Source organism: Lepus europaeus, chromosome 6 (assembly GCF_033115175.1).
Source record: "Lepus europaeus isolate LE1 chromosome 6, mLepTim1.pri, whole genome shotgun sequence".
NCBI classification, from domain to species: domain Eukaryota; kingdom Metazoa; phylum Chordata; class Mammalia; order Lagomorpha; family Leporidae; genus Lepus; species Lepus europaeus.
In genome coordinates this window covers 87771020-87798717 of record NC_084832.1, presented here as the reverse complement: position 1 = coordinate 87798717, position 27698 = coordinate 87771020, and the positions used below count along the sequence as shown (strand labels likewise).

At 37.4% G+C, this 27698-nt stretch overlaps 1 protein-coding gene across 3 annotated transcripts in view; it reads left to right on the top strand.

The window, feature by feature from the left end:
- The window catches only part of XPO4 (exportin 4), a 114815-nt gene that overhangs the window by 18332 nt on the left and 68785 nt on the right, over nt 1–27698 (top strand). For 2 of the 3 annotated variants that reach the window (XM_062194539.1, XM_062194540.1), the window contains exons 2-5: nt 5488–5593; nt 11112–11253; nt 18771–18909; nt 27385–27501. In XM_062194539.1, the coding sequence (XP_062050523.1) occupies nt 5488–5593; nt 11112–11253; nt 18771–18909; nt 27385–27501 (504 nt within the window). Of the gene's footprint in view, nt 1–5487; nt 5594–10847; nt 11003–11111; nt 11254–18770; nt 18910–27384; nt 27502–27698 lie in introns of those variants that run through there. The other variant, XM_062194541.1, reaches the window with a different exon arrangement.

Below are 27698 nucleotides of genomic sequence, written 5' to 3'. Positions count from 1 at the left end.
CTTTTTTATCCAGCCTAACAATAGTAGTTTTCTTATCTAGACAGTTTGGAGTGATTACTGATAAATTATGATTTATTTCTGTTATTAGTATAATTTTTTTCCTGCTTTTTGGGATTTTAGTCTATATGTAAATATATATATATATATATATATATACATATATATATATTTTGAGAGGCAGAGTGGACAGTGAGAGAGAGAGAGAGAAAGGTCTTCCTTTTGCCGTTGGTTCACCCTCCAATGGCCGCTGCGGCAGCCGCGCTGTGGCCGGTGTACCGCGCTGATCCGATGGCAGGAGCCAGGTGCTTCTCCTGGTCTCCCATGCAGGTGCAGGGCCCAAGCACTTGGGCCATCCTCCACTGCACTCCCGGGCCATAGCAGAGAGCTGGACTGGAAGAGGGGCAACTGGGACAGAATCTGGCGCCCCGACGGGGACTAGAACTCGGTGTGCCGGCGCCGCTAGGCGGAGGATTAGCCTATTGAGCCATGGCGTCGGCCTGTAAATATATATTTTTAAGAAGATTTATTTATTTATTCATTTGAAAGGCTTACTTAGAGAGAGGAGAGACATAGAGAGAAAGCTTCCATCCACTGTTTCATTATCCAGATGGACCCAATGGCTGGGGCTGGGCCAGGCCAAAGGCAGGAACCAGAAGCTTTCTCTCTCTCCCTTGTGGGTGCAGGGGCCCAAGCACTTGGGCCATCCTCTGCTGCTTTCCCAGGCACATCAGCAGGGAGCTAGGTTGGAAGTGGACCAGCCAGGACTCAAACTGGCACCTATTTGGGATTTAGGCTTTTCAGACAGTAGCTTTATCCACCACACCACAGATGGCCCAGGAACAATTTCTGATCTCAGTTTCTCCAGATGTAAAAGAAAGAAGGTAAGTCCTACAGGGATGTTGCCGAGATTACTTAAAACAATGTATGTAAAGTATTTAGCACTCTGCCTGGCAAATTAATGGTAGCCATATTGTGTTAACAGTAATAAAAGTTCATATATACACATATATATGTATTTTAAAGATAGATTTATTTGAAAGGTAGAGTTATGGAGAATAAGAAGCAGAGACAGATAGATCTTCCATCTGCTAATTCGCTCGCCAGATGGCCCTAATGGCCTGGGCTGGGCCAGGCTGAAGCCAGGAGCTGGGAGTTTCTAACGGGTCTCCCATGTGGGTGGCAGGGGCCCAAGCACTTGGGCCATCTTCTGCTGCTTTTCTAGGCACATTAACAGGGAGTTGGATTGGAAGTGGAGAAACCAGGACACAAGCTGGCACCCATATGGGTTGCAGGTGTCACAGACAGTGGCTTTACCCACTATGCCACAAGGCCGGCTGCAGTAATAAAAGTTCTTATTGTTGCCCAGAGAAAGGAAGAATCTGCAGGTCTCTTAGGAATTAACAGATCGGATTCTGACATTACTGAGGAGAACTTTAGTAGCATGCTGGGAGAAAAATCCAGAATCCATCGGTGGAGACAGAGTACAGATTCATAGTCATCTGTGTGATGTGCAGTGAGTACCTGCCTTTTCTCCTAGAATTCTATAAGGCAAGGACTGTTTTCCTTCCTTGGTGTCTCTGGCTCTGGTGTGGTGCTTGCTATGTAGTCAGTTCTCAGAAATGTTTTTTTGAATAGAAACCATTTAGATATACATTGATGTTTTTCTTTTCATGCATTTCCCCCTCCACCCAAAAGAAAAAGCTCATAGATATTAAATATGTTATTTAATCCGTTCATCAGTGAGTAATGTCCACAATTCCAACTGAGGGTCCCCACCCCCAACTCGCACCCTGCTCTGAGCCACTGCTGTTTTTCTCCAGTGGGATGATGAAGGTTGGAGCCAGCATCACCAGTATGTTCAGTTTGGAACCTGGGAGCTCTCCAGGTCTTCTGCTAGTGTAGATCCCTAGAAACAAGCCTCTGTGGCCCCCTATCCTTGCCTTGATTTTCTTGAAGATTACTGGCATTGATCACTGGTATCTACTGCTACTTGGTATTACTTCCAATTTTCCTGACTCATTTGATGTCATCTCTGAAGCTCTTTATAGCTTTTACTATTAGTGACAATGAGAAAACAGGGCATAAAAAAAAGGCCTCTTTGTAATTATTTCTTTCCTGAAGCTTTACAGGCTGTGGAAAGCACCCTGATATTGGGAGTTACAGGAAGATTTTTAGGGGAGATTTGCTTCCTTTCTACCTGAACCATGTAAATGTAGTTTCTGTTAATATTTGGAACCCAGGAGCTGTACTACCTGGGCCTAATTTCCAGCTCTGCTTCCTACTGATAGTCTGACATTGGGCTCTTTCCGTGCTTCAGTTTCCTCATCTGTAGAACAAGAATAATGGTAATAATGTCTTCATTATATGGTTGCTGGTAGGAATGAGATACCCTTCTCTCTCTCCCTCCCCACAAATATTACATTTTTCTTATCGAAAATAATGTAATGCTGAGTACTCAGTAATTGTTGTTATCTTTAAATGGCTTTTCCTTTTTGTAATGGTAGGCTCTAGGAATTTAGGGATTTAGTCTCTGGTGTGAGATAACTAATAAAGAAAAAAATAAATAAAAAGGGGAGTACAAATAAAGACTAGCATAAGGGGTGTGGGAGAGAGGCATCTGTTGTGCTAGGCCTGTGGGGAAAAGGCCAAGGGAAGAGGATGGAGAATCTGAAGCAGAGTTTTTGACACTTCAGATTTCTCAAGGGTAAGGAGCTGATAGGTGGTGAGTCTACATTGGTTACTACTCCCTGGGACTTTTAGTGGAAAAATGTGTAGTTTTGGTTTTGACTCTCAACCAAAGGGGACTGAAGTATTTTTTTTAAGTTTCTCTGGATTTTTCTGATGCAGATAACTTGTTATTTGCAAACCACTGCCAAGTCAATCTCAAGGAGGAATTAAAAATTTTGGTTTTAGGAAATTAAAGTGAATACTGATCTGCTGTTTAATATATTGGCTTTATCTTATTGTTTATATGATGATATTCACTAGGTGGTAATATATAATCTAACTTTTAGATATTTTATAAATGAGATATTATTCTGTTAGCATGTTCAGACCTGAATCTTTAGCGGATTAGATTAAGTATATGTGAATATCAGTGTCTTTTGGGTTATCACTAGAAACAATTTTTGTTTATAGAATGCCTAGCATATTAATTTGTATCGATCATAATTACCTCATTTTGTATGTATGATGCTTTTCAAGGATATGGAGAAAGAATTGATGATTCAAAATTGGGTAATCAAGTTGATATGTGTTTGTATTAATATTACATGAGGGGGCCGGCGCCATGGCTCACTTGGTTAATCCTGTGCCGGCATCCCATATGGGCGCCAGGTTCTAGTCCCAGTTGCTCCTCTTCAAGTCTAGCTCTCTGCTGTGGCCCGAGAGGGCAGTGGAGGATGGCCCAAGTGCTTGGGCCCTGCACCTGCATGGGAGACCCAGGCTCTTGGCTTCGGATCGGTGTAGCGCTGGCCGTAGCGGCCATTTGGGGAGTGAACCAACGGAAGGAAGACCTTTCTCTCTGTCTCTCTCTCTCACTGTCTATAACTCTACCTGTCAAATAAAAAAAATATATTACATGAGTAGTAGTGTTTAAAGAATAAATTTTTTTAAAAAAAGGGCTTTGGTAATAACATATTGTGAATAACTAATACTTCTACAAGTAAATGTTTTTTGTCTTCATTTGCAAATTCTTTATTCCCACCATTTCCTTGGTTCATTAAGATGAGTTTGTGCCCTTACAGGACATCTCATTAAGGTCTCTTGACTGTCTGCTACTAAGTACATAGTTTGTTAGGAAACACTATTCTCATGTTACTGTTACAAATAGAGATCACTCTACATTACTCAGGAAATTCTGAATCATCAGTTCTTTCTCCTCATCATCCTGAAAAAGCACTGCACATGTATAATAGGCAAAATAATTATACAAATTAATATGATGGCTACTCTCTAATCAAAAATTGTTTCTAAAGCTAATAATGTTCCAAAAGACATTCTGATGTCCGTGTATACAATCTAATCTACTAAAAATTTAGCTCTGAATAGAATATTAATAATAAGAATTTAAAACCGTTCTTGAATGAAAATGTTTTCATGTTTGTCTAGAGAACTGTAGAGGGTGCTATATCATTAGAAATAGTAGTTCCAACTGGCTTTACTGGCTTTAGCCAATTATAAGACTTCTATTAAGCCACAGTATCACAGTACTTTGTTTTTAGGGTATGTGCATATGTTTAAAAATATTTTGACTGAAATTAGTGTAACTAATGTGGCATAATTAATACAACTTATGATATACTGTCCCTGGTTGCAAAGTTTTCATCTTTCAGTTATTTAATGTAATTGGAATTATGATTCCCTCTATTTATATGGTTAGCATGATGAAAATATTTTCCTTACGTCATCTATCTCTACCTTCCCAAATTGAGAATTCACAGGCTAAGTAAGCAATCTCTTCCCTTTCTCTTCAGATAGGTCTTAATAGGTCAAGAGATAACCAAACCATATAATAGCAGTGTATATTTTAGGTAGTTCTTGTTCATAAGCATATTGTCTTTAGAAGAAAGGTTGTTACACCAAAATGGAATTTAAAAACCTGGGCAGGCTTTAGGTGGAAATATGGTATTTAGGACTGATTATTATTCAGAGAGGAGATCCATAAATTCAAAACTTTTTTTAAAGATTTATTTGTTTGAAAGCCTGAGTTACAGAGAGAGAGAGAGAGATATCGATATCGATATCTTCCATCCTCTGTTCACTGCCTACATGACCACAATGGCCAAGTCTTGGCCAGGCCGAAGCCAGGACCCAGGAGCTTCTTCTGGGTCTCCCACATGGGTGCAGGGGCCCAAGGACTTGGGCCATCTTTCATTGCTTTTCCCAGGCCATTATCAAGGAGCTGGATTGGAAGTGGAGCAGTGGGGACTGGGCACCCATATGGGATGCTGGCTTTGTAGGCAGTGGCTTCACCTGTTAAGCCATAGTGATCAAAACTTTTAACTCTTCCTAATCATTCTGATTTAATGGATGACTGTAGAAATCTGAGGTAGGATTATTTGATCTTCAGTCCTAAATAATTAGCTTTATGACGTTGGTTTTTACTAACTTGGTTCCAATTTCATCAGTGCTAAACAGTTTAGAAATTATTTGAGCTAGATCAAGTTAGACTAGTATATATTTTGAAATAAAAGATGATAATAGGCCAGTTATGTTTTTAAGAATTATGAAAATGTTAGATAAGTATTTTTCTAAAATGCAGGCAACTTTAAAGAATTCTGACCCAAACCTTACCAAGAATTTCTTTTTCCTCAAACCATATTTTAAATATTTATTGAGTATTATGCTTCCTTAAAAAGTTAAGCAAGAATTTATCCCCCTGAAGCCCCCCAGAAGGGAGAGCATTCTCCTTGGTAGAAGGGTTGCTATTGTAGTCAAGCTTTCTCATGAAATAAGTGAACTCTGTTTTTGTTTTTAACTCTCAAGGCACCACCATCTATGGTCAGTAATGAACAGCGCCAGCATGCAGAACACATATTCTTGTCATTTAGGAAATCAAAATCACCGTTTGCAGTTTGTAAGCATATTTTGGGTAAGTATTCCCTTTAAAAATATTTTGGCACAATTGGATCTTAGACATTAGCTTTTAAAATTCTTTTGTAAATAAACAGTGTAGTACAGTTATATTTCCCATTAATAATCATTTCTACTGCAGTGTCTTTAAAGATATTCCATAAAGCCAGATAGGAAGTTTTGTTTTTACTTTGAATTTTTCCCTCCCAGATACAGTGTTCAATAATTTGTTTTATTTCTTAACATAACATGAATGCTGTTAATGCTGGGGAGAAAAAAAACTCAGGGTTTTCTGATAATTTTCAAAGATGACAATTTATTATAAGAAATGTACTATAATATCTCTTATCCCAGTGTTGGTTTGAAATTAAGATTATTTTGTAGGTTCCTATATTTTCTTTCTTTTGGTTGTTTTTCCATAGGTTTTTGTTTGTTTGTTTGAGATACTTTTTAGTCTATACTCAGTATGCTTAGTGATTGTTAGTCACTTATGGGCATATTGTCAACGAATATCCTAAAGTAAGGTAATGATTGTTACTTTCGTCAAGTATGTTTTATGAGTTCCTTATATGTAACGTACAGATAGAATTGATGTCTTCAAAACAGTAACAAAATCACAGTTCTCTTTTTCAAAGATGGCATTTTCTAAGAGTGTGTATGATGTTACCATCTGCCTCTTAGATGTTTTTCAGTAGTAGAAAGAGAGAGATCATTGGTTTTTGTTATTTTATAGCCTGATTGTTGTTAGCTGTTTTTTCTAGTCGGAGCCATCTTTTATGTAACTTACATTTAAGGCTCTGAAAGGCTGTGTGAGTCATCTGCAACCACAAAATTGGCTAGTTGAGTATTAGGAACTAAAACATCTGACCTTTTATTCTTGTGATTTTAAGCTTATCTATTAGTCATCAGTAGTTTGGCTTCCAGATTGAAATAAACTACAAAGTTATGTGTTAAAAATGCTTGAGATCCAGGGCTGATAAACATGAGTTGTTATATTGTGGTGGAAAGAGCACTGGTAGTAGATGGAGTTGCCTGTGGTGCCTGCAGCTCAAGGGAGTCACATACCACTCTGGGCTGTCTTCTTTTTCACCTACAGTGTGGGAATAATGATACCATTTGCCTGAATGGACATAGCTTGCTTAAGTTGTTTTCAGTGCAAATATAATAACATGTAAAGGCACCGTGTGAACAATAAGGTAAATGTCATAACCACACTACCTCACTTTAAATAGCATTTTAAAATAGTTTAAAAGGGCAGTGTTCTGTTTGCAAGGAGCTAGCAGCAGTGGTGAAGGTGGATCTGTCTCATTCAAGAAGTAGCTCACACTGTGAGAACAGTTTTAGCAACTACCTTTTAATTTCAACTGAAGCCATTTATGTTTATTTATTTGAGTCATCAGTTTCCTACTTAGGTGGATTTGTTTCTGGCACTAAGATAACTTGCTATCTTATGCCTGTGAAGAATATTTAAATGTTAAATTAAAAGAAGCAAAACTAAAACTTAGTGTAAAGAGTGTAGAGATACATCAGCTCATCCTTATTGCCTTGAAATTGTTCATATTAACAGATTTAGAAAACCACTGTGTAAAACTATTAACCTGAAACAATTTGAGTCTGGTTTTCATGGCATATGCTTACCTGCATTGGCAAGGATTCCATCAGTGTTTCATCTGACTCTCCTACTGTAATTCACTTGTCATTCTAAACTAGTTGGGAAGTAGTTGGTTTAACTTATGAGTATTTTATTGGAGCATATTTTTATACTGCTCTTTTCTAGAATATATATATTTTATGAAGTACTAGTGCTTTGTTAAGATTTGAGCTTGTTTTGGAATACTTTTGTTTTCCTGGGTAAAATCTCCTAAAGAGTAGTATTGCTCGTTCTGGCTGTGCTTTTAAAATCAGTTTGGGTTTTGAGACATTAACTGTTTAAAAAGTGGAGTGCATGTATTACAAACATAATCATTAATGTACTGCAAAGCTCTGTGTTACATTAATGTTTACATCTAAACTTCACAGAAAATCTTTTAACTCCTTACTCAGTTGCCACCAGCACACAAGGGTAAATTCCTCTAAGAAGACTTCTCATACAAGTGGCAGTCAATCGCAATTCAGAATTTTCACATTCTTTTTAGGGATTATGTCATTTTACAGAATTTCTGGGAAATATATTCAAATAAAGGGGAGACTTTTCTCTTTAATGCTTCCCTTTTCTAGCCTCTTAAATTCTTCCTTTTCACTTCTAAGCTTCAGTTTTATATGTTCCTCGTTTTCCCTCATTTCTCTCTCTTTTATCCCTTTGTTTTCATTCTAGTTTTTATTTTTTTGTTTTTTGCTCAGTGTGTGTGCATGCTTGTGTGTGCTGTGTGTTTGTATGCATGTTCCATGCTTATGCATTTTGTCAGAAAACTTAGACTGTCACCTCAGATGTCTTTGGCACTTAGGAATTTGGTAGTTTTTGAAGGGTCGGGTGTTTCTTCAGCAAACCTGTGAGCTATCTATCTCCTTGTTAAATAAATAGAACCAAGAGGGATTGTTTTACTCTTCTGAGCTAACTGTAGCTTTCCTTTGTCTTTCTCTCAGAGAGAGGATTTTGTTCATGTTTTATCTCAGAAGTAGCCAAAACAAAATGAAATATGAAACCAGCAAAATGTCCTTACACTTGTAAACTTTGACTTCTCTGCATTTGGAAAATTGTGTCCTTAGTAGTGCTGTCCATCTGAGCTTTTTTCTCTGAGACTTATTATTGGCTGGTGTTGGCATAGGTATCATAAATGTCTAAGAGAACAGACTTTGGAGCTTACATTGTCTGTGCTTTGGACAGAAGTCATTGTAGTAGCTGAACATCTGTGTCTTCATTTTCTTAAAACTTTTTTGATCAAAATGTAGTGTTTTCCTTCTTTAATGTTCGTCTGCATGGCTTTGTCTAGTTTCAGTCTGCAGGTAAGATACACATGAACTTCATTTACGTGATTATTATTAAAGGCAGTTACTGTGGTAGCAAATGAAAGTTTTCTGCCAAAGTGACCTAAAATAATCCTCTGGGCAGTGTCGTAGGAAGTGGCAGATCTTGCTGAGAGCACTTAATTCAGAAGCTCTAGATGAACTGTGAGTTTCTTCATGAAGCCCTGGCAGTTTCCAGCATCTTTTGTAGCAAAGAGCTAGACTAAGGATCCTATGGACATGTGAAGTTCTTCTTTCATATCATAGGTTTCTAGAGTTTGCTCCCACATCCCTTGCATATTTATATTATGCACAAGTACAGCTTATGAAGGCTAATAATGTTTTTGAGTGTGTGAGAGAAAATGTAAGTAGCTTAGGAAAATCCCTTCTTTTAAATTTACTATTTGTTTTTCTTTTTCTCAGATTCCTTTGTACCTAGAGACAGCTTCTTATGGGGATAGTAATTTCTTCATTTAATCCCATCCAAAGGTATCTAAGGAAAGGAGTTATGAGACCCCTTTGTCTCTTGAAAATCATTCATCTTCGTAGTTGCTGCCCTACCTCATGCCCTCCAAAGGCAGGACAAAGGCTCGGCTGTAAGCGCAAATAGTAGGAAATAAGCATGTCTCATCACTCATCAGTGTCAGACGTGCTTGTTGGGCTGTATTCATGACATACATGATAAGGAGTGGGTAGCCTTGAGCAGGAAATCTTTGCCAGCTGTGTGACTTCAGATTTCTCCTTTACCTCTTGGGGCATCAGTGTCTTCAACTAAAGTACAGGAATTATATTGGATGGTTTCTGGACTTCTGTTTCTAAAATTCTGTGAGTGCCTTGGATTTTACTTCCTTATTAAAATCCATAGTTAATTAAGGATTTCAAGATTCTGGCCCTTAAAATTGCAATACAAAACGAAGACAGGCAAGCAGCCATCATTTTTCCTCAAGAAGAGATGAATGAGAGATTTTTTGAAGTACCTGTATGAGACAGTACCATCTTTCTCCTTAGGTGACCTAAATAGATATAGCTGGTTTCTGTTTCAAATCCTCTTCAAATAAAATCCTTATTTTTTGTTTCTTCCTAGAACTTTAAACATATCTTTTTAGAAGCTATTCCTTTGTTTTAATGATTTCTTAGTATTTTAAGGTTCCTAAGTTTTTGTGAATTCTGATTATCATCTTAATTAGAATTCACATTAAGAAGCTGATGATTCAGGTCAGCTTCTTTTTCTCATCTGTTCACTCAATAAATAATTGCAATCAAAAACATTTATAGAATATAAAAATGGGATGTTCTTCTTTGTTAAAATACCATTGCCTCTTCAAAGGAAACTAGAAGTATAAATACTATTCAACACTGAATAAAAAATCATAGTAAGATATCTTATAATAATAATTAAAACTTTTTAAAAAAAAAGATCCTAATTGGTTCTTCTTACTTGTTTTGGTATGTTGAAACCTCCTACATAGTAGTTTAATGTGATAGAAATTTATGTAGGGTACACCTTTTTTCTCCCATTTTTATAGCTGATTGTGTCAAGACCACTTGTAAGATTTTTTAAATGACCTGAGCTTGAATAGGACAGGAAGCAGTGTGCTTGTTGCCTATATCTTCATGCTCTTCTGATAAAATTCTTGAAGGTGCCATTCTATACCTAGAGTTAACCCTCATGACTTTCAGATGCTCATGTCCAGTGATCTTGGCAAATAATCTGAAGTCTAATCATAGACTTTCCATGGATTTCATATGATGATTGTTTTTTAGAACCTCAGAAAATTTCTACTTTTTCTTGACTTCATTTTGACTGTTTTTCCCTTTTGGTAAGACTGTTTGGAAATTGTAGTGCTGTTGGTGAATAGAAGAAAAAATAGAAAATTAATATAAATATGTCTTAGTTGCATTGATTTTCTATTTTTTCCCTCTGATTCAGTTTTTTAGTTCAGATACTATAACCTGCAAGTTAAGACTGGGTCTTTCTAAGGTAGCTTTGGGATTTTACTTAGTTTGATCAGTATTGCAATCAGAAAATTCACAAGAACTTCTCACCTTGTGTAAAAGTGACTCGTTTTGTTTTTACATTTTGAGAAAAATCAGTTGTATTTATTTGTGAACTTGCTATTGGAGATGGGTCATCCTGCTGTACTCAGATTACTTAAAAACAAATATTGTAGCAACATGGCTCATCACAAATAGTAATGTTCAAAGACCTAGTTTATTAAGATTTTTTTCAGATCAAAGTTCTGTTTTACACAGGGTGAGAATCTCTTAGACAGTTTTCTGATTGCTTTCTATTTTTATTTTATTTTTTTTAAAGCTGTGTTATTTTTTAGTTCTTCATGCTTTGGAAGTAACAGTTGAAGAGAGGTGAGGAAAGTTTGTGAAAATTGTGATCGATGATTAGCTGCCACCTGCCTGAGGTGTCTTCTGAGAGGAACTAACCTCTTTGTGGTGCTAGAGCAAGGTCACTGGATAAAAAAAAGCACAGGTAACCATCTTATTCCTTGTCTGCAAAGTTCTGTTTTAAATTAATAAATGCAAAATGTTCAGAGTAATGCGAACTTCTGTTTAAAGAAAGTTTTCGATTTTCTTCTCAGAAACTAGTAAAGTGGACTATGTCCTTTTCCAAGCTGCTACAGCCATCATGGAAGCAGTGGTCCGAGAGTGGATTCTCTTGGAAAAAGGTAGCATCGAGTCCCTGCGGACATTCCTTTTAACCTATGTCTTACAAAGGCCTAAGTAAGTACATGGGGAGGTACTACTGCTAATGTGCTTTGGCTGAGCTGTGTGTGTACTTTCAGGGCTTTTTTTGTTTGTGTTTTGTCAATAAAGGCATTTGTGGTTCAGTTCTATATGATTTTTTTTGTTTTGTTTTGTTTTAAGATTTTATTTATTTGAAAGAGAGAAAGGTAGAGAGATAGTCCATCGTTCGATCACTCCTTGGATGGCCACAACAGCCAGGGCTGGGCTAGACCATAGCCAGGAGCTTCATCCTGGTCTCCCACAGGGGTGGCAGGGGTCCAAACAACTGGGCCATCTTCTGCTGGTTTCCCAGACCATTAGCAGGGAGCTGGATTGGAAATGGAGCAACCGGGACTTGAACCAGTGCGCCCGTATGGGATGCTGGAGTTGCAGGTGGCAGCTTTACCTGGTATGCCGCAGCACCAGACCTGTGAGGTTTGTATTTTTAGAAACTGCACATGATTGTAGGTTGTTTTAGTACTTACTGAAACAATGCCTTTTAGTTAGGTTTATTATGCTATTATTTTGTATCTCTGAATCTAATGCTGGATATTAGATTTTTTTTTAAATGTTGTTGAGTTCTTAAGAATTTGGTTATAAAATAAAATTTGATGAAAGATTCAGTCAAAAGTCATTCAGTTTTTCTTGTTTTGGTGCTTGGTGTACAGGTATGGTTATTTCTTTTAATGTTTTAAATAGTAATTGGCATAAGATACAGGCGAGAATAGGGAAAAGGGGAGAAAGTAAGTACCATTAACAAACTAAATGTTATGTATATACATGTATGTAGAAAGTACTTAGAAAAGATTTTATCAGGAAAAGCACCGAATTCTTTAATAGCTTCCTTTGAAGAAGATATCAAGTTTGAGGAATTCTCTTTTTATGTTATATACATCTTATTGTTTATAAGTTTATGAGATTATGTATATTTATTGCTTTTTTTTTTAAAGAGAAAAATTTTCAGCTATACAACTTTAGGAAAGAAATTGATTTACTAACTTTTTAAAGAAAAATACAAGAGGCTGGCAAATCTAAAAATAGGTGATGCACATTATATGTTTGCAGTTAATGCAGTTGGACGTGTATGTGTTTGTTTCTAAATTCATTGAAGAAAAAGTTATGTAACAAATGTGTGTCCTTAGGAATGGCGATTAATAGTGATAAATATATTCATAAAAAAGTTTGAATGTAATTTAGAGGACACTGCCATGCATTTGTTCCTGTGGACTGCTCACTAATAATCTCTGTCTTCATAGTATTTGATAGTAATTACTAACTTGGCTTTGGCACTTTGTGAAGTGCTAACTGCTTTCCACATAGAAAGGTGGGTGAGAAAAAAGCCAAAGTTACCTTGGCCTGTCAGCATTACAGATTTAGTGGGTAATGTGTCCTATAAATGAGGGGATATGTGTATCTTTGGAATGGGGCATGGCTTATTTTTTTCCCAGTTTTGACATAATAAGATTTAAACCTCTGGTTTCTCCTTTGTGTTTTCTTTTTAGTTTAGTGAGGCCGCTTGGATGTGATAGTAGCTTGTCCTTTTGTTGTTTCCATCTGACCTATTTTGTTAGAGCTGACAAGACTAGTTTTTTTTTTTTTTTTTTAACCTCTCTGTATATAAAGAAAGGCTAAGGCCAAGTTAGAAGTCTCCATGAGGTCGATGAATGTTGGTTATTTTGTTCATTTTCTTGCAGGTATGATAATTTGCAAGTATCAAAATTTCAGTAGCCATGGAAAAGAAACATTGTGTTCGGTTTTACTGAAATGATACTTGTCTTGATCTTTTCTTTATGCTAGTTAAAGATCTTAAGATCAGTTTTGATAATGTGTGCCTATGGTTGAGCAGAAGCTGAGAAACTTCGCATTTATATTTATATAATAGAAGAAAATAAATCTTATTAAGGCACTGTCATGATAGGAGTTTTTATTTGAAAAATTTAGCTTATTTTTAAAAAAACATGTTTTCGTTTCAGGTATAAAGTGTTAGTTTTCTGCAGAGCAGTTTGTAATTTCACGCGACTTGGTACCATCTCAAATGCTTGGTGTCAGGATCCTGTTGTGAGTGCAGAGCTGTGTAGGCAGTCAGAGCTCTGGCTGGGAGCAGCTGTCACGAGGAGGCAGGGCCACCATATGAGTCTCTTTCCTGAAGCTGCTGGCCAGCACAGCCTTTTTCTTTTTCTTTCTTTCTTTCTTTTTTTTTTTTTTTTTTTTTTTTGACAGGACAGTGAGAGAGACAGAGAGAAAGGTCTTCCTTTTCTGTTGGTTCATCCTGCAATGGCCGCTACGGCCAGCGCACTGCGCTGAGCCAAAGCCAGGAGCCAGGTGCTTCTCCTGGTCTCCCATGTAGGTACAGGGCCCAAGCACTCGGGCCATCCTCCACTGCACTCCCGGGCCACAGCAGAGAGCTGGCCTGGAAGAGGAGCAACCGGGACAGAATCCGGTGCCTCAACTGGTTTAGAACCCGGGTGCCGGCTCCGCTGGTGGAGGATTAGCCTAGTGAGCCGCGGCGCCAGCCAGCATAGCCTTTTTCTAGCCCCAGCCTTGGACCTTCTGAGCTCTGCAGAGCTGGGTAGACTTAAATTTGTGGTGAATTTTCATTGTGTATGTGGTCTCTTGTATTATCCAAAATAATCATAAATAATTTTGGTTAGTTAAGAAACTATTTTAAGGTTGTTTATCAGTTTCCACATTGAAATAGTTAACTTATATATTTTCTCCCAACTCTTATTTTGGAAAAAATAAAAAACTTTCAGCAAAATTGACTCAGTTAATATTTTGTCACCTTTGATTTCTCTATCATACATATGCATTTTTCCCTCCATTTGAGAGTATGCATCAGACATGATACTTCCTCTTTATGTACATGAGCATGTCTTTCCAAGACCATAACCTCCAAACTATTAATATCATTAATATATTTATGTCATCCTGATTTTTTGAGTTCCCTGGTTGTCAGGTTAATATTATTTATATCCTTTTCTGCCTTTATACGCTATTTTTTCTCCAGTGTATCTATCCCTTTAGAGATAATATTTGCCTTATATATTTAGGTACAATAGCTGATTGGCTTTCTTATTTTACTTTTTTAAAATTTTAATTATTTATTTGAAAGGCAGACAGAAAGAGACAGGGAGAGAGAAAGGAAAAGAGAGAGATTTTCCATCCATTGATTCATTCCCCAAATGGCCACAACAGCTGGGCTGGTCTAGGCTGAATCCAGAAACCCAGAATTCCGTAGGATTCTCCCATGTGGGTGGCAGGACCCAAGTACTTTGGCCGTCTTCTGCTACCTTCCAGGCACATTAGCAGGATTGGAAATAGAGCAGCCAGGACTTGAACCATGGCTCCAATATGGGATTGTAGATGATGGCTTAACCTGCCACACCACAACACTAGCCCCTGTATTTTACTTTTTTTAAAAAAATTATTTATTAAATAGAAACAGAGATAGAGACAAAAAAGAGCTCCCATCTGCTAGTCACTTCCCAAATGCCTGCATCTGGGAGCTAGCCTTCGGAACCCAATCAAGGTTTCACATGGGGGTGTCAGGGACTCAGTTACTTGAGCCTATCACCACTGCCATTTACGTCTGCATTGGCAGGAAGCTGGAGTTTGGAGCGAGAGCCAGAAATCGACCCTGGGAACTCTGAAGTGGGACACAGGCATTGCTTTTTTTTTTTTTTTTAGTTTATTTGAAAGAATTAGAGAGACAAAGAGACTTCCATCTACTGGTTCACTCCCCAAATGACTGTAATGGCCAGGGCTGGGCCAGGACGAAGCCAGGAGCTCTGAACTCCACCTGGCTCTCCCACAGGGGTTGCAGGGCCCAAAGGACCTGGGTCATCTTCCACAACTTTCCTGGGTGTATTATCAGGCAGCTGGATCAGAAGTGAAGCAGCTGGGACCCGAACCTGTACCCATATGGGATGCATCTCAGGTGGTGGCTTAACCCTCTATGCTACAATGCTGGCCCTGTGACATAGGCATCTTCCGCCCTAGGCTAAACTCTCCTCCCATAGTTATGTTTTTAATCTAGGGTTTATTTGCAGATTATACTCTGTATTTAGTTTTCATACCTCTTTAATCTATTTTAACCTAGAGTAGCTCTATCCTTTTATTTATCCATAATATAGATATTTTTGATGTAGTAGAATGCCCTGCAGTGTGGATTAGAGTGAAATTAAACGTCTTTGGCCTATTACATAGGTAGAATTATAGGTTATATACTGTAGACTACTACATTAATATATTACCTCTCATTATGTGTGCCCAGTTTTTTCTGTTTTTTCCCCCTCTCAGGTGAGAGAGATTTGTGTAGAGTTAAATGCCTAGTACCTTTATTTAACTTTTTTTTTTCTTGAGAGACATAGAAACACAGAGGTAGGGGCTTCCATCCACTGCTTTACTCCCCAAATGCTCACAATGGCTGGGACTGGACTGGTCTGAATCCAGGAACAAGGAACTCAGTCCAGGTGTCTCGTGTTGGTTGCAGAAATCCAACCACTTGAGCTCTCAGGGTATGCATTAGCAAGAAGCTTGAGTCAGGTGCTGCAGCTCGGTATTGAACCCAGATATGGGATGTGAGAATTCTTTTTAAGATTTATTTTATTTATTTGAAAAGCAGAGTTACAGAGTGTGGAAGAGAGATCTTCCACACACTGATTCAGATGACCACAGTGGCCAGGGCTGGGCCAGACCGAAGCCAGGAGCCAGGAGGTTCACTTTGATACAGGGCCCAATCACTTGGGCCAGCTTCTGCTGCTTTCCCAGGTGCATTAGCAGGGAGCTAGATTGGAAGTGGAGCATCCAGGACTTGAACTGGTAATTATATGGGATGCTGACATTGCAGATGGCAGCTTAACCTGCTGTACCAGAATGCTGGCCCCATATGTTTTCTAAAATAATCAGTGATATATGAAAATATTCTGTTGACCCCAAAATGTATTCTCTTTGATCAGCTACCATTCCTATGCATAGTAGGATTTCTGCATTTATTTGCGTAATGAAGAATGATTCAAGTCATTATTTTTTATCCTTATTTATTTATTTGAAAGAGAGAGGTAGAACCATCTTCTGGTTCGTTCCCTAAATGTTCACAACAGCCAGGGCTGGGCCAAGCTGAATCCAGGAGCAAGCAGGTCAGTCCAGGTCTTCCACATGGATAGTAGGGACCCAAGTACTTGAGCTGTCACTTGCTGCTTCTTAGGGTACATGTTAGCAGGAAGCTGGAATTGGAGCCAGGAGTTCAACCCAGGCACTCTGATAACGGGATTTAAGTGTCCCAAGAGGTTTAACTGCTGTACCAAAAGCCCATTCCCTAATCTTGTGTTTTGAAATATTTCTCACATTGATATTGACATAGGGAGCCATATTCATTCATTTATGTTAATGTGTGATAAATGCCCAATGTGTCACCGACAGTTTGCTTAGAGGGGGTGGTTGATCTGGGAGATAAACAGTAGTAAAAGATGCATCATGTCATGTGGGTGCTGTGGGAGCCTTTATCAGTAACCTCCAGAGAAGATGACATCACTGTCTTGGCAGAGGGAAGAGAAATTCAGAGGCCTGGAAGTGCAAGATCATAGAGACAGGATCTAAAAGTTAACTATATCTATAGTTTGGACTGTATGTGAAAGGGGTAAGGTCATTAAGAGTGACAGAAAGCACTGTTAATAATTAGATCGGGGTAGGTATTTAGCTTGGCAATTGAGACATCCATGATGTCTCAGGAGTAGCTGAGTGTAATTCCCAGCTCTGGCACCTGATTTCAGCTTCTTGCTAATGCAGATGCTGGGAGGTAGTGGTTATGGCTCAAGTAATTGAGTTCCTGCCACCTGTGTGGGAGACCTGTATTAAGTTTCTGGCCTTCAGCTTCCATCTGACCACTGGCAGGCATTTGGGAAGTGAATCAGTGGATTGGAGTGCTTCCCTTCCCTGCCCCCTATATTTCTGCCTCTCAAAAGGTTTTCTTTTTAAATTAATAGATTGGACAACGGGTAAATTGGGGCATTCTCAGGAAACCTAGGACGTGCCTCACTGCTTTTATGAGCCAATGCCAAGGGGCTTGGGTTTATCTCAAGGACCCAAGATATGGGTGTCTTTGTGGTATTCTAGAGGCTGGATTATCTAAACCCAGATCTGTTTTGTTTGTTTGCTTGTTTGCTTTTTTAAGATTTATTTATTGAAAGGCAGAGTTACAGAGAGAGAGGGGGAGAGACAGAGAGATTCCATCTGCTGGTTTGCTCTCCAATTGGTGCAACAACCAGGGCTAGGCCAGACCAAAGATAGGAGCCAGTAGCTTCCTCAGGGTCTCCCATGTAGAAGCTAGGGCCCAAATACTTGGTCTGACCTCTGCAGCTTTCTTACTTGGCATTAGCAGGGAACTGGATTGGAAGTGGAGCAGCCAGAACTCCAACTGGCGCTTACATAGGATGCTAGCATCACAGGTGGCAGCTTAACCCGCTACCCGACAATGCTGGCCCAAAGCCCATTTTTTTTTTAGCCTCCCCCCCCCCCCCCACACTTTGGAAGATTTATTTATTTATTTGAAAGGCAGAGTTAGAGGCAGAGAGAGATCTTTCATCAGTTGGTTCACTCCCCAAATGGCCACAATGGCCGGGCCAGGGCAGGGCCAGGCCGAAGCCAGGAGTCAGGAGCTTCATCCAGGTCTCCCACATGGGTGCAGAGGCCCAAACACGTGAGCCATCCTTTGCTGCTTTCCCAGGTACTTAGCAGGGAGCTGGATCAGAAATGGAGCAACCAGAACTCCAGCAAGCAGCTATATGGGATGACAGCATTGCTGGCAGTGGCTTTACCTGCTACACCACAACACCAGCCCCTGAGCCTTCCCTTAAACAAAGTTTGTGAAAAGGCAATCAAGTGTTTGTGTGCTCTTGTGGTTGAGCAGCCTTTGTGAAAAGCCTCGGTGCCTCTATTTGGGGTCAGTGTTCCTGGCATTTGTATTGAGAAACAGAACCTCAGTAGGAAGGTTTAGTAAGTATTTCTTTAGAATTTTTATGTTTCTGTAAAGTTGTATCTTAGATAGGTAGCATGTTGCCTTTTCAAGTTAAGGAGAAATGGGATTTAGGATTATACTACTTGTTGAAGATGGATGCTAGATCAAAATTTGTCTTCAAATTAGAGAAACTTAATGATTTTTCTCCAAAATTTTTTACAGGAAACTGGTGTATGTCTGTTTGAACATTGCCTGAAACAGCTAATACTTATATAGTTCTTAGTATGAACTAGGCATCATTCTGGGACATTTAATCCCTTTAATATCTCTGTTAGTGTTATCTCCATTTTGCGGATTAGAAAATGGAGGTTTTAAGTGTTGTCTTGGCCTGACTACAAACCAGGTCTTCCAGCTTTGGAGTCTGTATATAATTAGTAGATTATATTAATTTCAAATGCAAGCAGTGTTGTTAATAGCGTCAGACATGGTGAGAAATTTGGGGGATATTTTTATATTACATTTAAGTAAACTTTTTCACAATGATTTTTATGTTTTACAGCCTGCAAAAGTATGTTCGGGAACAGATTCTGTTAGCAGTAGCAGTAATTGTAAAACGAGGCTCATTAGATAAGTCAATTGACTGCAAAAGCATTTTTCATGAAGTCAGCCAGTTGATAAGTAGTGGCAATCCCACTGTGGTAAGTGTGCTTATTGTATTTATAAATATTAAGAATTTTTATTTTGTCTTACAAAAATATCATAGCTATAGTAGTAGATGTCTTTATAAAAGCAAAAGTACAGAAGCTAATAAATCAAGCAACTTTCATTGTTGACGTTCTTTTTCATATATGTGCATAAAATCTATATGACAGGGTATTTTCGTTTGATTCATCATTTTAATGGTTGTAAATATTATAAGCTAATATGCTGTGATATTCTTTACTATTTCTTTTGAATGCTTCCCTCCATTTTAATAAGCTTTTGACAACTCCTAGATTATGGAAATGTTTGAATAAAACATAAAATGGTGTCTGACATAATCAGAAATCAGTACATGTTGCTATACTAATAGGCCAAGGTATAGTCTTGATTTGCAGATGGTGCTGTCAAGTGCACAGGTCTGAGGCCGTTGTTCTGGACTGAATGACTTTGGGGAGCATGATTTTCCTCCACTCTCCTTTCTGTTCTTTGGAGAGCTAGGGTAGAACTGGAAAGTGGTTTTGGCTGTAATCACTCTGTCCAGGTCGGGGGACCTGTAGGTGATGCTGCTGCTGATCAGCTGTGTTCCCTGTTTAAACATTTGTTGTTAATGAGCCAAATGACGTTTAATTCTCATAATATTGGAATTCATAATACCTGGTCATTCTGTTTCTGGGGCATTAAATTTTTTAACTGTTTTGAGTTTTTTCACTTTCACAGTTTTTTTCCTCCTTGGTCATTTGGAGGATCATCTATGTGAAGCTATATTTATTTGAAAGACAGGGTGAGAGAAAGAGGAAGAGACAGAAGAGCTTCCATCTTGTGGCTCACTCTAAAATAGCAACAACAGTTAGGGCTGGGCCAGGCCAAAGGCAGGAGCCAGAAATTCAACCAGGTCTCCCACGTGGGTGACAGAGGCCCAAATACATGGGCCATCTTATGCTGCTCTCCCAGGTTGGATTTTAAGTGGAGTAGTGGAGACTGTAACTCGTACTCATGTGGTGTCAGCATCACAGGCTGTGGCTTAACTCACACTGCAGCGCTGGCAGTGCTGGCTCCAGACTTGTTTTCCTTGTTTTAGTTTTTAATTAACACAGTATAGCAACTATTTGCATAGTATATACATTGTATTGGCCAATATAAATGATCTAGATATGATTTAAAGTCTGAGAGTATGTGCATGAGGTGTTCATAAATATTATACCATTTTTTAGAAGAGACTTGAGCATGTGGGGATTTTGGTGTCCTGTGGGATCCTGGAATCTGTCGCTTGCTGATACTGAGAGACAACTGTATTTCCTTCCAAACTAACAGTCATGTGCTGCACAGTCCAATGGTGGCCGCTGTGGATGGCCTAGGGAAAAAGAAGTGGTAGATCCAAATAGCTCAAACTAGCAGGGGAAAGACTTGGATCTGAGACTGCTCCCTGGAAATACTATACTGGCCTCTTGTGAACTGAATCATGTTTTCTTCATATTTTAGATTTTGCTTAAGGACACCTTGTTTCATTTTGACAATCCTGCAATATAAGAGGATTTAAACTTCAGGAACTTACTAGTAGCTCTGAGGTCTATCTGTCTATGACTAATGGCTTTCCTGTGTTAGTTTGGTGATCATTCCAGCTAGGATTTCAGTATTGAGGTGGAATTTCTGTGGCCTGCCCTCATCCCCCACAAGTAGCTTCTTGGCACTGGACACCACAGACAAAGGATAAAGAGTCCCTTGCCTCTCTCAGGAATGAGCACATACTCAGGAATTGAGTTCTCTGCTTTCTTTCCCCTTGAGTAATCTGAGCTAACTCAAAAAGTAGCCTCACTGGCAATTGGATTTTTTTGAACCACTGAAATAACTGATGTTCTGATATGACTGGAACAGATGTAGCTATTTAGTTAGAAATTTTTACTCTATTTATAGTATATACAGTTTGAGAATATTCTCATAAAATAAAGATTTTCTTAAACTGGTAGTGCGGTTAAGAACTTTTATAGTAATAGAAAACTAATAGTGGAAGTAGAATTTAATTTCAACTGCAGGATGAAATTATTTTGGTAGCCACTCAGGAAATGTAGACTTCAGAAATGTTCCCTGCATTTATGTGGCAGATGAGATGTGTACACGTTTGCTCAGCAGCTTAAACCTGTCTCTTTGGGCTGTAAATAAGTGTGAGAATGTAGACCATTAAAACATTTTAATTCAGCTTCTTCTCTATTTTTCTTCTGTCTTGAATGACTGCTAAGAATTTGTGTGAGTGGTTCAAGAATTTCCTTGAGATTTGCTTAGTCTCCGAGACATGAGTAGCAGTGGAGAGGATTAAAACCTCAGTGAGGAAGTGGAATGATAAAGTGATCAAACGTTGATCTAGTGTTGGCTAGAAACTTAATTTTAAAGGTGATTTTAACAAATATTTGAAAAGGAGAGATAATTAACTGTTGGTTTTGTATAGATGTGTAAAGGATTGGCCTCATAAACTATCAGGTTAGGTGACTGTTCTGTTAACACTGCTTCCATCAGCCTTCATTGTAGGCTGTCTTCCCCCCTACCTTTTGAAGAGTCTTGATTTTTGGTTGAACATACCTGTTTATGCAGGTAGATTGCTGTAGCACTGACTTTGAATTCACACTCAGATTTACCACTTACTTACTGACCTAATCGTTTAACTTCTGTAGGCATCTATGCACTAATACGTGAACAAGTCTACTAACACTCATTTCAAGTGCTGCTCATCAGCAGTTGTTTACCCTATCTCCTAGTTCCTCATCCATTTCTTTATAGAATCTTGGGAAGTAAACTAGTAAGTCATCTCTTTTTCTATTAAGTAATATTTTAAGTGTTGAAAAGCAGAAGAAAGTATTTATGCTATTATCCATAAATAAAAGTAATTATTTCTGTGTTTATAAAAAACTTAGCCAATGGCTTAACTTTCCTTTAAATGCTTTAAGAAGTATCTTATAGTCTTGGTTCTTTACAGATAGTTTTGTGAAAAGATTAGATTTAATTCATAAGTATTTTCTGAGGGGGATGATATTTCTAAGACACTAAACAGTTTTCCATCACTATGTAGTCTTAATGTAGTTGGGCTTATGCGATTGTTCAATAACATGTTATTTCATGCCTGTCTTTGTAGGCAGACTATTTGCCTTCCATAATTATGAAGGTTACTGTGGTTACTTTGTCTCATTTATGATAGTGTCAAACCTGCTGTCAATATTAATTTAACAGGGGAATGGAACTTTCCTTCCTAGAAAAATAACACAATTTTTTATTTTAAGCTAACATTTAAGCTAAAATTTAATCTATTTCGTGTTTGTCTTATTTCCTGTAAAACTGATAGGCATACATTAAATCACTTTTAAAGCTGTTTAATTTAGCATTTAAGCCTCCTTTCTTCCTCTTTGCCTGCTAGAGAGAAGTGGGTGAGAAATTCACTTGTCTGCAGCAGTGCTGCCCCTGGATGTGATAGCCAAGTTAATCTCTCTTATCACAAGTCTCATTGATGTTTGCTTAGAAGAACAGCTGGAAGTCTGCTTTATGTATGGCAACCTTTCATAAAGTTTATTCTTGGTAATAAAGCTCCTGGGGGAAGAGCCAGGCTATTATAAGAGACAATCCTCTCTCTGAACAAGAGCATTTTATTTTGTCAGCTGGAGTTAGTGTTTGAGTATCTTGTGCTTGTGACAGTAAGCTGGTGAGTAAGGCAAGCTATCTCTGAAGGGCGTTTTTTCACTAGCATGAAATTAATGACTTTTGCTAGAAATGAGAATACTGCTGTAAGACTTTTAATGTGAAAACAAGAGTTACTTAAATTTTTAGTTAACTTGTGAATTTTTAGTACTTCAAGGAAAGAAGATACATTAGAATTTTTCGTAATTTGAGATCTCATTTGCATTGTCTTCTACTTGTTTTATAAACTTAAATTTTCTTTTTGAAATTTGGAAACATTAAAAAAAAAGTAGAGGACACATAATGTATTTATTTCTCACCTTCCATTATGTTAACATGATGTTGGTCACAGAAGTAAATGTCCATTCATTAATCCAGGCAATGATTACTGAACATCTACTATATTGTTTTAATGATGCTTTAGTTATGGCTCATTTTAAAAGTGATACAATTTTAATTTGGTGGATTGTATGTAACAATAGAAAAACTAGGACCAAAAAGCCAAAACAGATGGTAACTTTTTTTATGATGAGGACAATAAAAATACTGTTGCCACTTTACCTAATCTTATCCTAACCTGCTACATTTACACAGTACTTATACAAACATTATTTAATTTTAACGTTGGGACAGCCATGCGAATTAGGCAGGGGAGAGGGTAGTACCCCTTTTTATAGATGAGAAATCTGAGGCCCCAGATAAATGAAGGACTTCAGTCATCGGAAACCGTAGGCTGTTACAACCTATTCTGATTCCTCAGTGCAAATCAGTAGGATTCTTGTACTGAACTCCTGAAAGAGTCCTGATATGTGTTCTTATTTGTAACTTATTTTAAATATAGTTTTAACAACTTTTGTTACTTGATTTTTGACTTGTTGACAAATGAAAAGGATCCATCTAGAACTACCTGTTGGTGTAGTCAGGTTGCCAGTTGTGAGAGACAACCAAGGGTTGTTGAGAAAAGCCGTGAAGCAGACATAAATCAAAGAGCCTTGGGTTCTAGTGCCACCCTGTCAGAGCTTTAATATGCTTGTCACATCTAAATAGTAGTTTTGCTATATCATTTAATAATTGTATAGGAATAATTTTTTGAAATATTTGTAGGAATTGTTTCATTAAAATGTTTACTTGCTGCACTTAGATATTAACAATTCTTTGTGATCTAGGGTTAGTGAAGAATTAATATCTTTAGAAATCTAAGATTTGTACTGATAATATTGTTTACCAGTCAAGTCCCTATTAACATTAGTATGACAATCCATATTTCTTGTTAATCATTCGATTAGCTTTGGTCTGATTTCATCAACATTATTTCCAGCAGCTTTTGTTTCTGGCTACCGTAGGCATCAGAGTCACTGTCTGTAAGACCGAGGAACTTGCAGCCCTCACTCTGACAAAGGGCAGAAAGGCAGCACTTGAAGGAGCAGTGGAAGGCAGGTTAGAGGTAATGATCTTGGAATGACCACTGAGAATCCCAGGCAAGTGGATAGGAACCTGCTACAGGGATGAGAAAGACTGCAGTTTGAAATCTGTCCTGGGAAGGAGCGGTCCTCTTTGCTCCCTTGGGAGCTCATTTTTTGGCTTGCTTCCCTAGCTATCTTCATTACAACATGGTGTGAGCATAACTTTGCTTGAAGGGGATTTAATTGGTAATTAAATACTGAAAAATGAGTAAACTTATTTGGAAATGAGTCTCAGACATTTTGTGATATGTTTAATTCCCCTGTTGATATGTGGAAGTACTTGGCTCTCTTAATATATAACCAGTATTTAATTATGCATCATTTTCTGATGAGTGAATCTATTCATTTGGCACCTTTGAGCCAGACTAGTATAGTACAATTAATGTTTTATCATGTTAATCTCATACTTACAGGACTTCCACATTAAGGAGAGATTTAAACTACTTGGTATCTTTTAATAGTGACAATCTTACTGAAATTTAGTTCTTTAAAAGCTGAACATTTTAGGTATGGTTAAAACCAGAATATTTGATTACAGGTAATACCTCTAGCCATGCCGCATAAGAGTTTATTCTTATGTATGTCTTAAGTCTTTCAAGTGCTATATTTGACTAGAAAATACTTGTTTTCAAAGATCTCTCTTTATAAGTATAGAGTAGAAAATAAAACACATAGGTTGATTACAGTGGTATATAAATTATGTATATCTATCCATTAAAAATTGGAATGCTGTAAATAATTGTTATAGTAGCAGTTCCTTGATGGTGGGATTATAGGGAATTTTAGTTTCTTTGTGCTTTTCCATGCTTTATAATTTTTCTAATGTGAAGTCACATAATTTTTTTTATAGGATAGAAAAGTTATTTAAGAGCAAATGATTCTTGTAGTAATATCTTTTGTTCCTAATTCGTATATGAAGTCTTTTATTCACTTTTATGGGTGGATTTTATTTATTGCTACAACTGATTCCACATCACTGGGAACTCCATGTCTATCTGATTAAGTTTGTGGTTAAGGAGACTTACATTCCTCTCGTGTTCTCAGCAGCAAACTGCCAGGCCCGCACATGTCTGTCTGTCCTGCCCCTTTCCTCCATTCATTTTTCTGACATCTTGACCATAAGCCATGGACGTAATCTTAGGACATGTTTTATTTCACACAAAGTAAAGCTTTACTGTGAGAACAAGCTGCTTTAATCTTTAGAGATGTGTTACTAAAAATCTGAATGTGGTCAGAGTTAAAAATATGCCATTTTGTGGGATAAAAAAACACTGTGACAAATGTAATTTAAGGAAATTAGTATGGATTCTTTATTTGTAAGAATGATAAGAGTTTGTGTTTAGTGAGTGCTTCTGGGTTCTTTGTAGCTTGAACGGTTTTGTATAAGTTGTGCATGAATTCTTTTTGTAGATTATTTCATCTGAGATAAACTTTTTTTAGTAAGACAAATTTTCTTAAACAGTTAGATATCTATTCATAATGTTCCTTTCACTAAAGTCTTAGAAAAGAATAAGCTAAGACCAAGACTTTAAAAAAAATTACAGATACTAAAAATTATTTTCAGAATCAGTGGATCTTGGAATTCATTTCCTTAGATCATCGTGAATTGATTTTTTTTTCTGAATTTCATTAATTTGATTTGATACCTACTCTTCCCACTGAAGTCTAGCCATATTATTTTGTAAAGGTTAGTTTATTTATTTGAAAGGCAGTTACAGAGAGGGAGAAGGTTGAGGCAGAGGGGGAAAAAAATTGAGATTGAGATCTTCCACCTGCTGGTTCACTCCAGTCTTATCCATATTTAAAAATCATGTTCATGGTTGATTCCATTGTTATTTAAATGTGTCTGAACTGTTGATTGTGGGTACTTTAATCATTAGGCACCATTTTAACAGAAAGCAATTTTTTAAAATCACAGTTTTTGTTAACTGAAAAGTGACAGGATGATGCTTGATGAGTTTCTAAGATCCATTTAACTATAAAATGACATGATTATGTGATGAACTGTTCTTCTCTGTTAAGAGGTCATAGTGCCTGATTTCTCAGACTCCATTTTTCTCTCTGTGTGCCTAGTGCCATGCTAAGGCAGTTAAATAGACACTCTTTTCTTGAAAATTTGGGGAGGAGGGTTCATTTTTCTCTTATCACAAATGTGTAGTTTGCAGTAAATTTACTGTGTGTGTTTGAGCTAAATCAGACGCATTTACAGGACTTTTATCATTGTAGAAAGCACCATTGGTATCCCTAGTTTGCCTGGGGAATTTTCATTTACTTTCTGGTATGGAAAAGTCTGGGAAACTGCTTTTGTAAGAATGAGGTAGTGTGCCTTCCATAAATATTAATGATACAGTCATGCTTACTTTAGTTGAGATTAAGAGGCCAATAGGGATTTTATTTTCAGAAAATTTCAGACATAGACAATAGATAAATAGTACATTGTTCAACCATGTACAACATCACTCACTTTTGACAAATATCAACTTGTACAATCTGTAGGAATTTAATTTTTTGTATATTTGCTAAGATTTGCCAAGATAAGCATCTGTAAGGTCAAGGTACTGACATCAGAAGCATTTCTGAACAAAGATGTTGCAGTTGGTGGGTGGGTATGACTGTGTTCAGCTGTTGTATAAGCTTGCATAAATAGTATCATCTTGACTTTAATCTTTCGGTTGTTCAGAGGTAGTGTGCATATTTCTGTTTAACCCCTGGAAACGTGCCAAAATAATTGGTATCTCTTCTCCATCCCTGGTACCTTGACTCTAAATAGTCTATGAATAAAATCAGTGAGTTGATACCAGGAGTATGTTGCATAGAATTAGTGAGAAGGAAAATCTTAAGTTTTTATTTAAAAATTTTTTTATTTAAAAAATTTGAAGGTACTACCTGGTTAATATTTTGGAGACTGTAAAAATCCATTTACTTTTCATACAAACAGCAAAACATGGAGTCAGATGACTGGCTTTAAGTAATTACTTGCCCTTTCCCAGCCCTAGTTCTTTCAGATGTAAAATGGGAAATATGAATTGTTGTATGGAGTAAATGAAATACTGCATCCAACCTTGTTTACTTTAAATACCATTTAAATTCTGTGATTGAGTAGTTCTGAGTTCAAGTTTTAAATGGATTTGCACTACTATAATTAAGAAAGTACTATTTACACCCTCCAGGTGACTTAGAAAGGGGGGCTAATTTGTCACATCTCATTTTCTGAGGAGCAGATAGAGTATCTAAAGATACAGTGGAAAGCCTAAAAGACAGAAAGTGTCCCATTGTGTTTGAACAAATATTGTGTTAAAAGTAAGCATTGAAAAAAATGCCTTATAATTATCTCTTATTAAATAATTACAGCAAACTCTGGCCTGTTCTATTCTAACTGCATTATTAAGTGAATTCTCAAGTTCAAGTAAAACTAGCAACATTGGACTGAGTATGGAATTCCATGGTAACTGCAAAAGAATTTTTCAGGTATTGGTATTTTTGTTCTTGTGTTTGGATACTAGGTCATTATCTTTTTAATAAATGTATTTCTAATGGGATGAGAACATTTATTTTATATAGATGAATGATAACCTGTATTTGAGGATTTGTGTTGTGGTTTCATAGGATCTAGTAAAGCCATTGGTTTTGTGAATGTAGTTGACAGTTTAAAATTACTTGTTCGG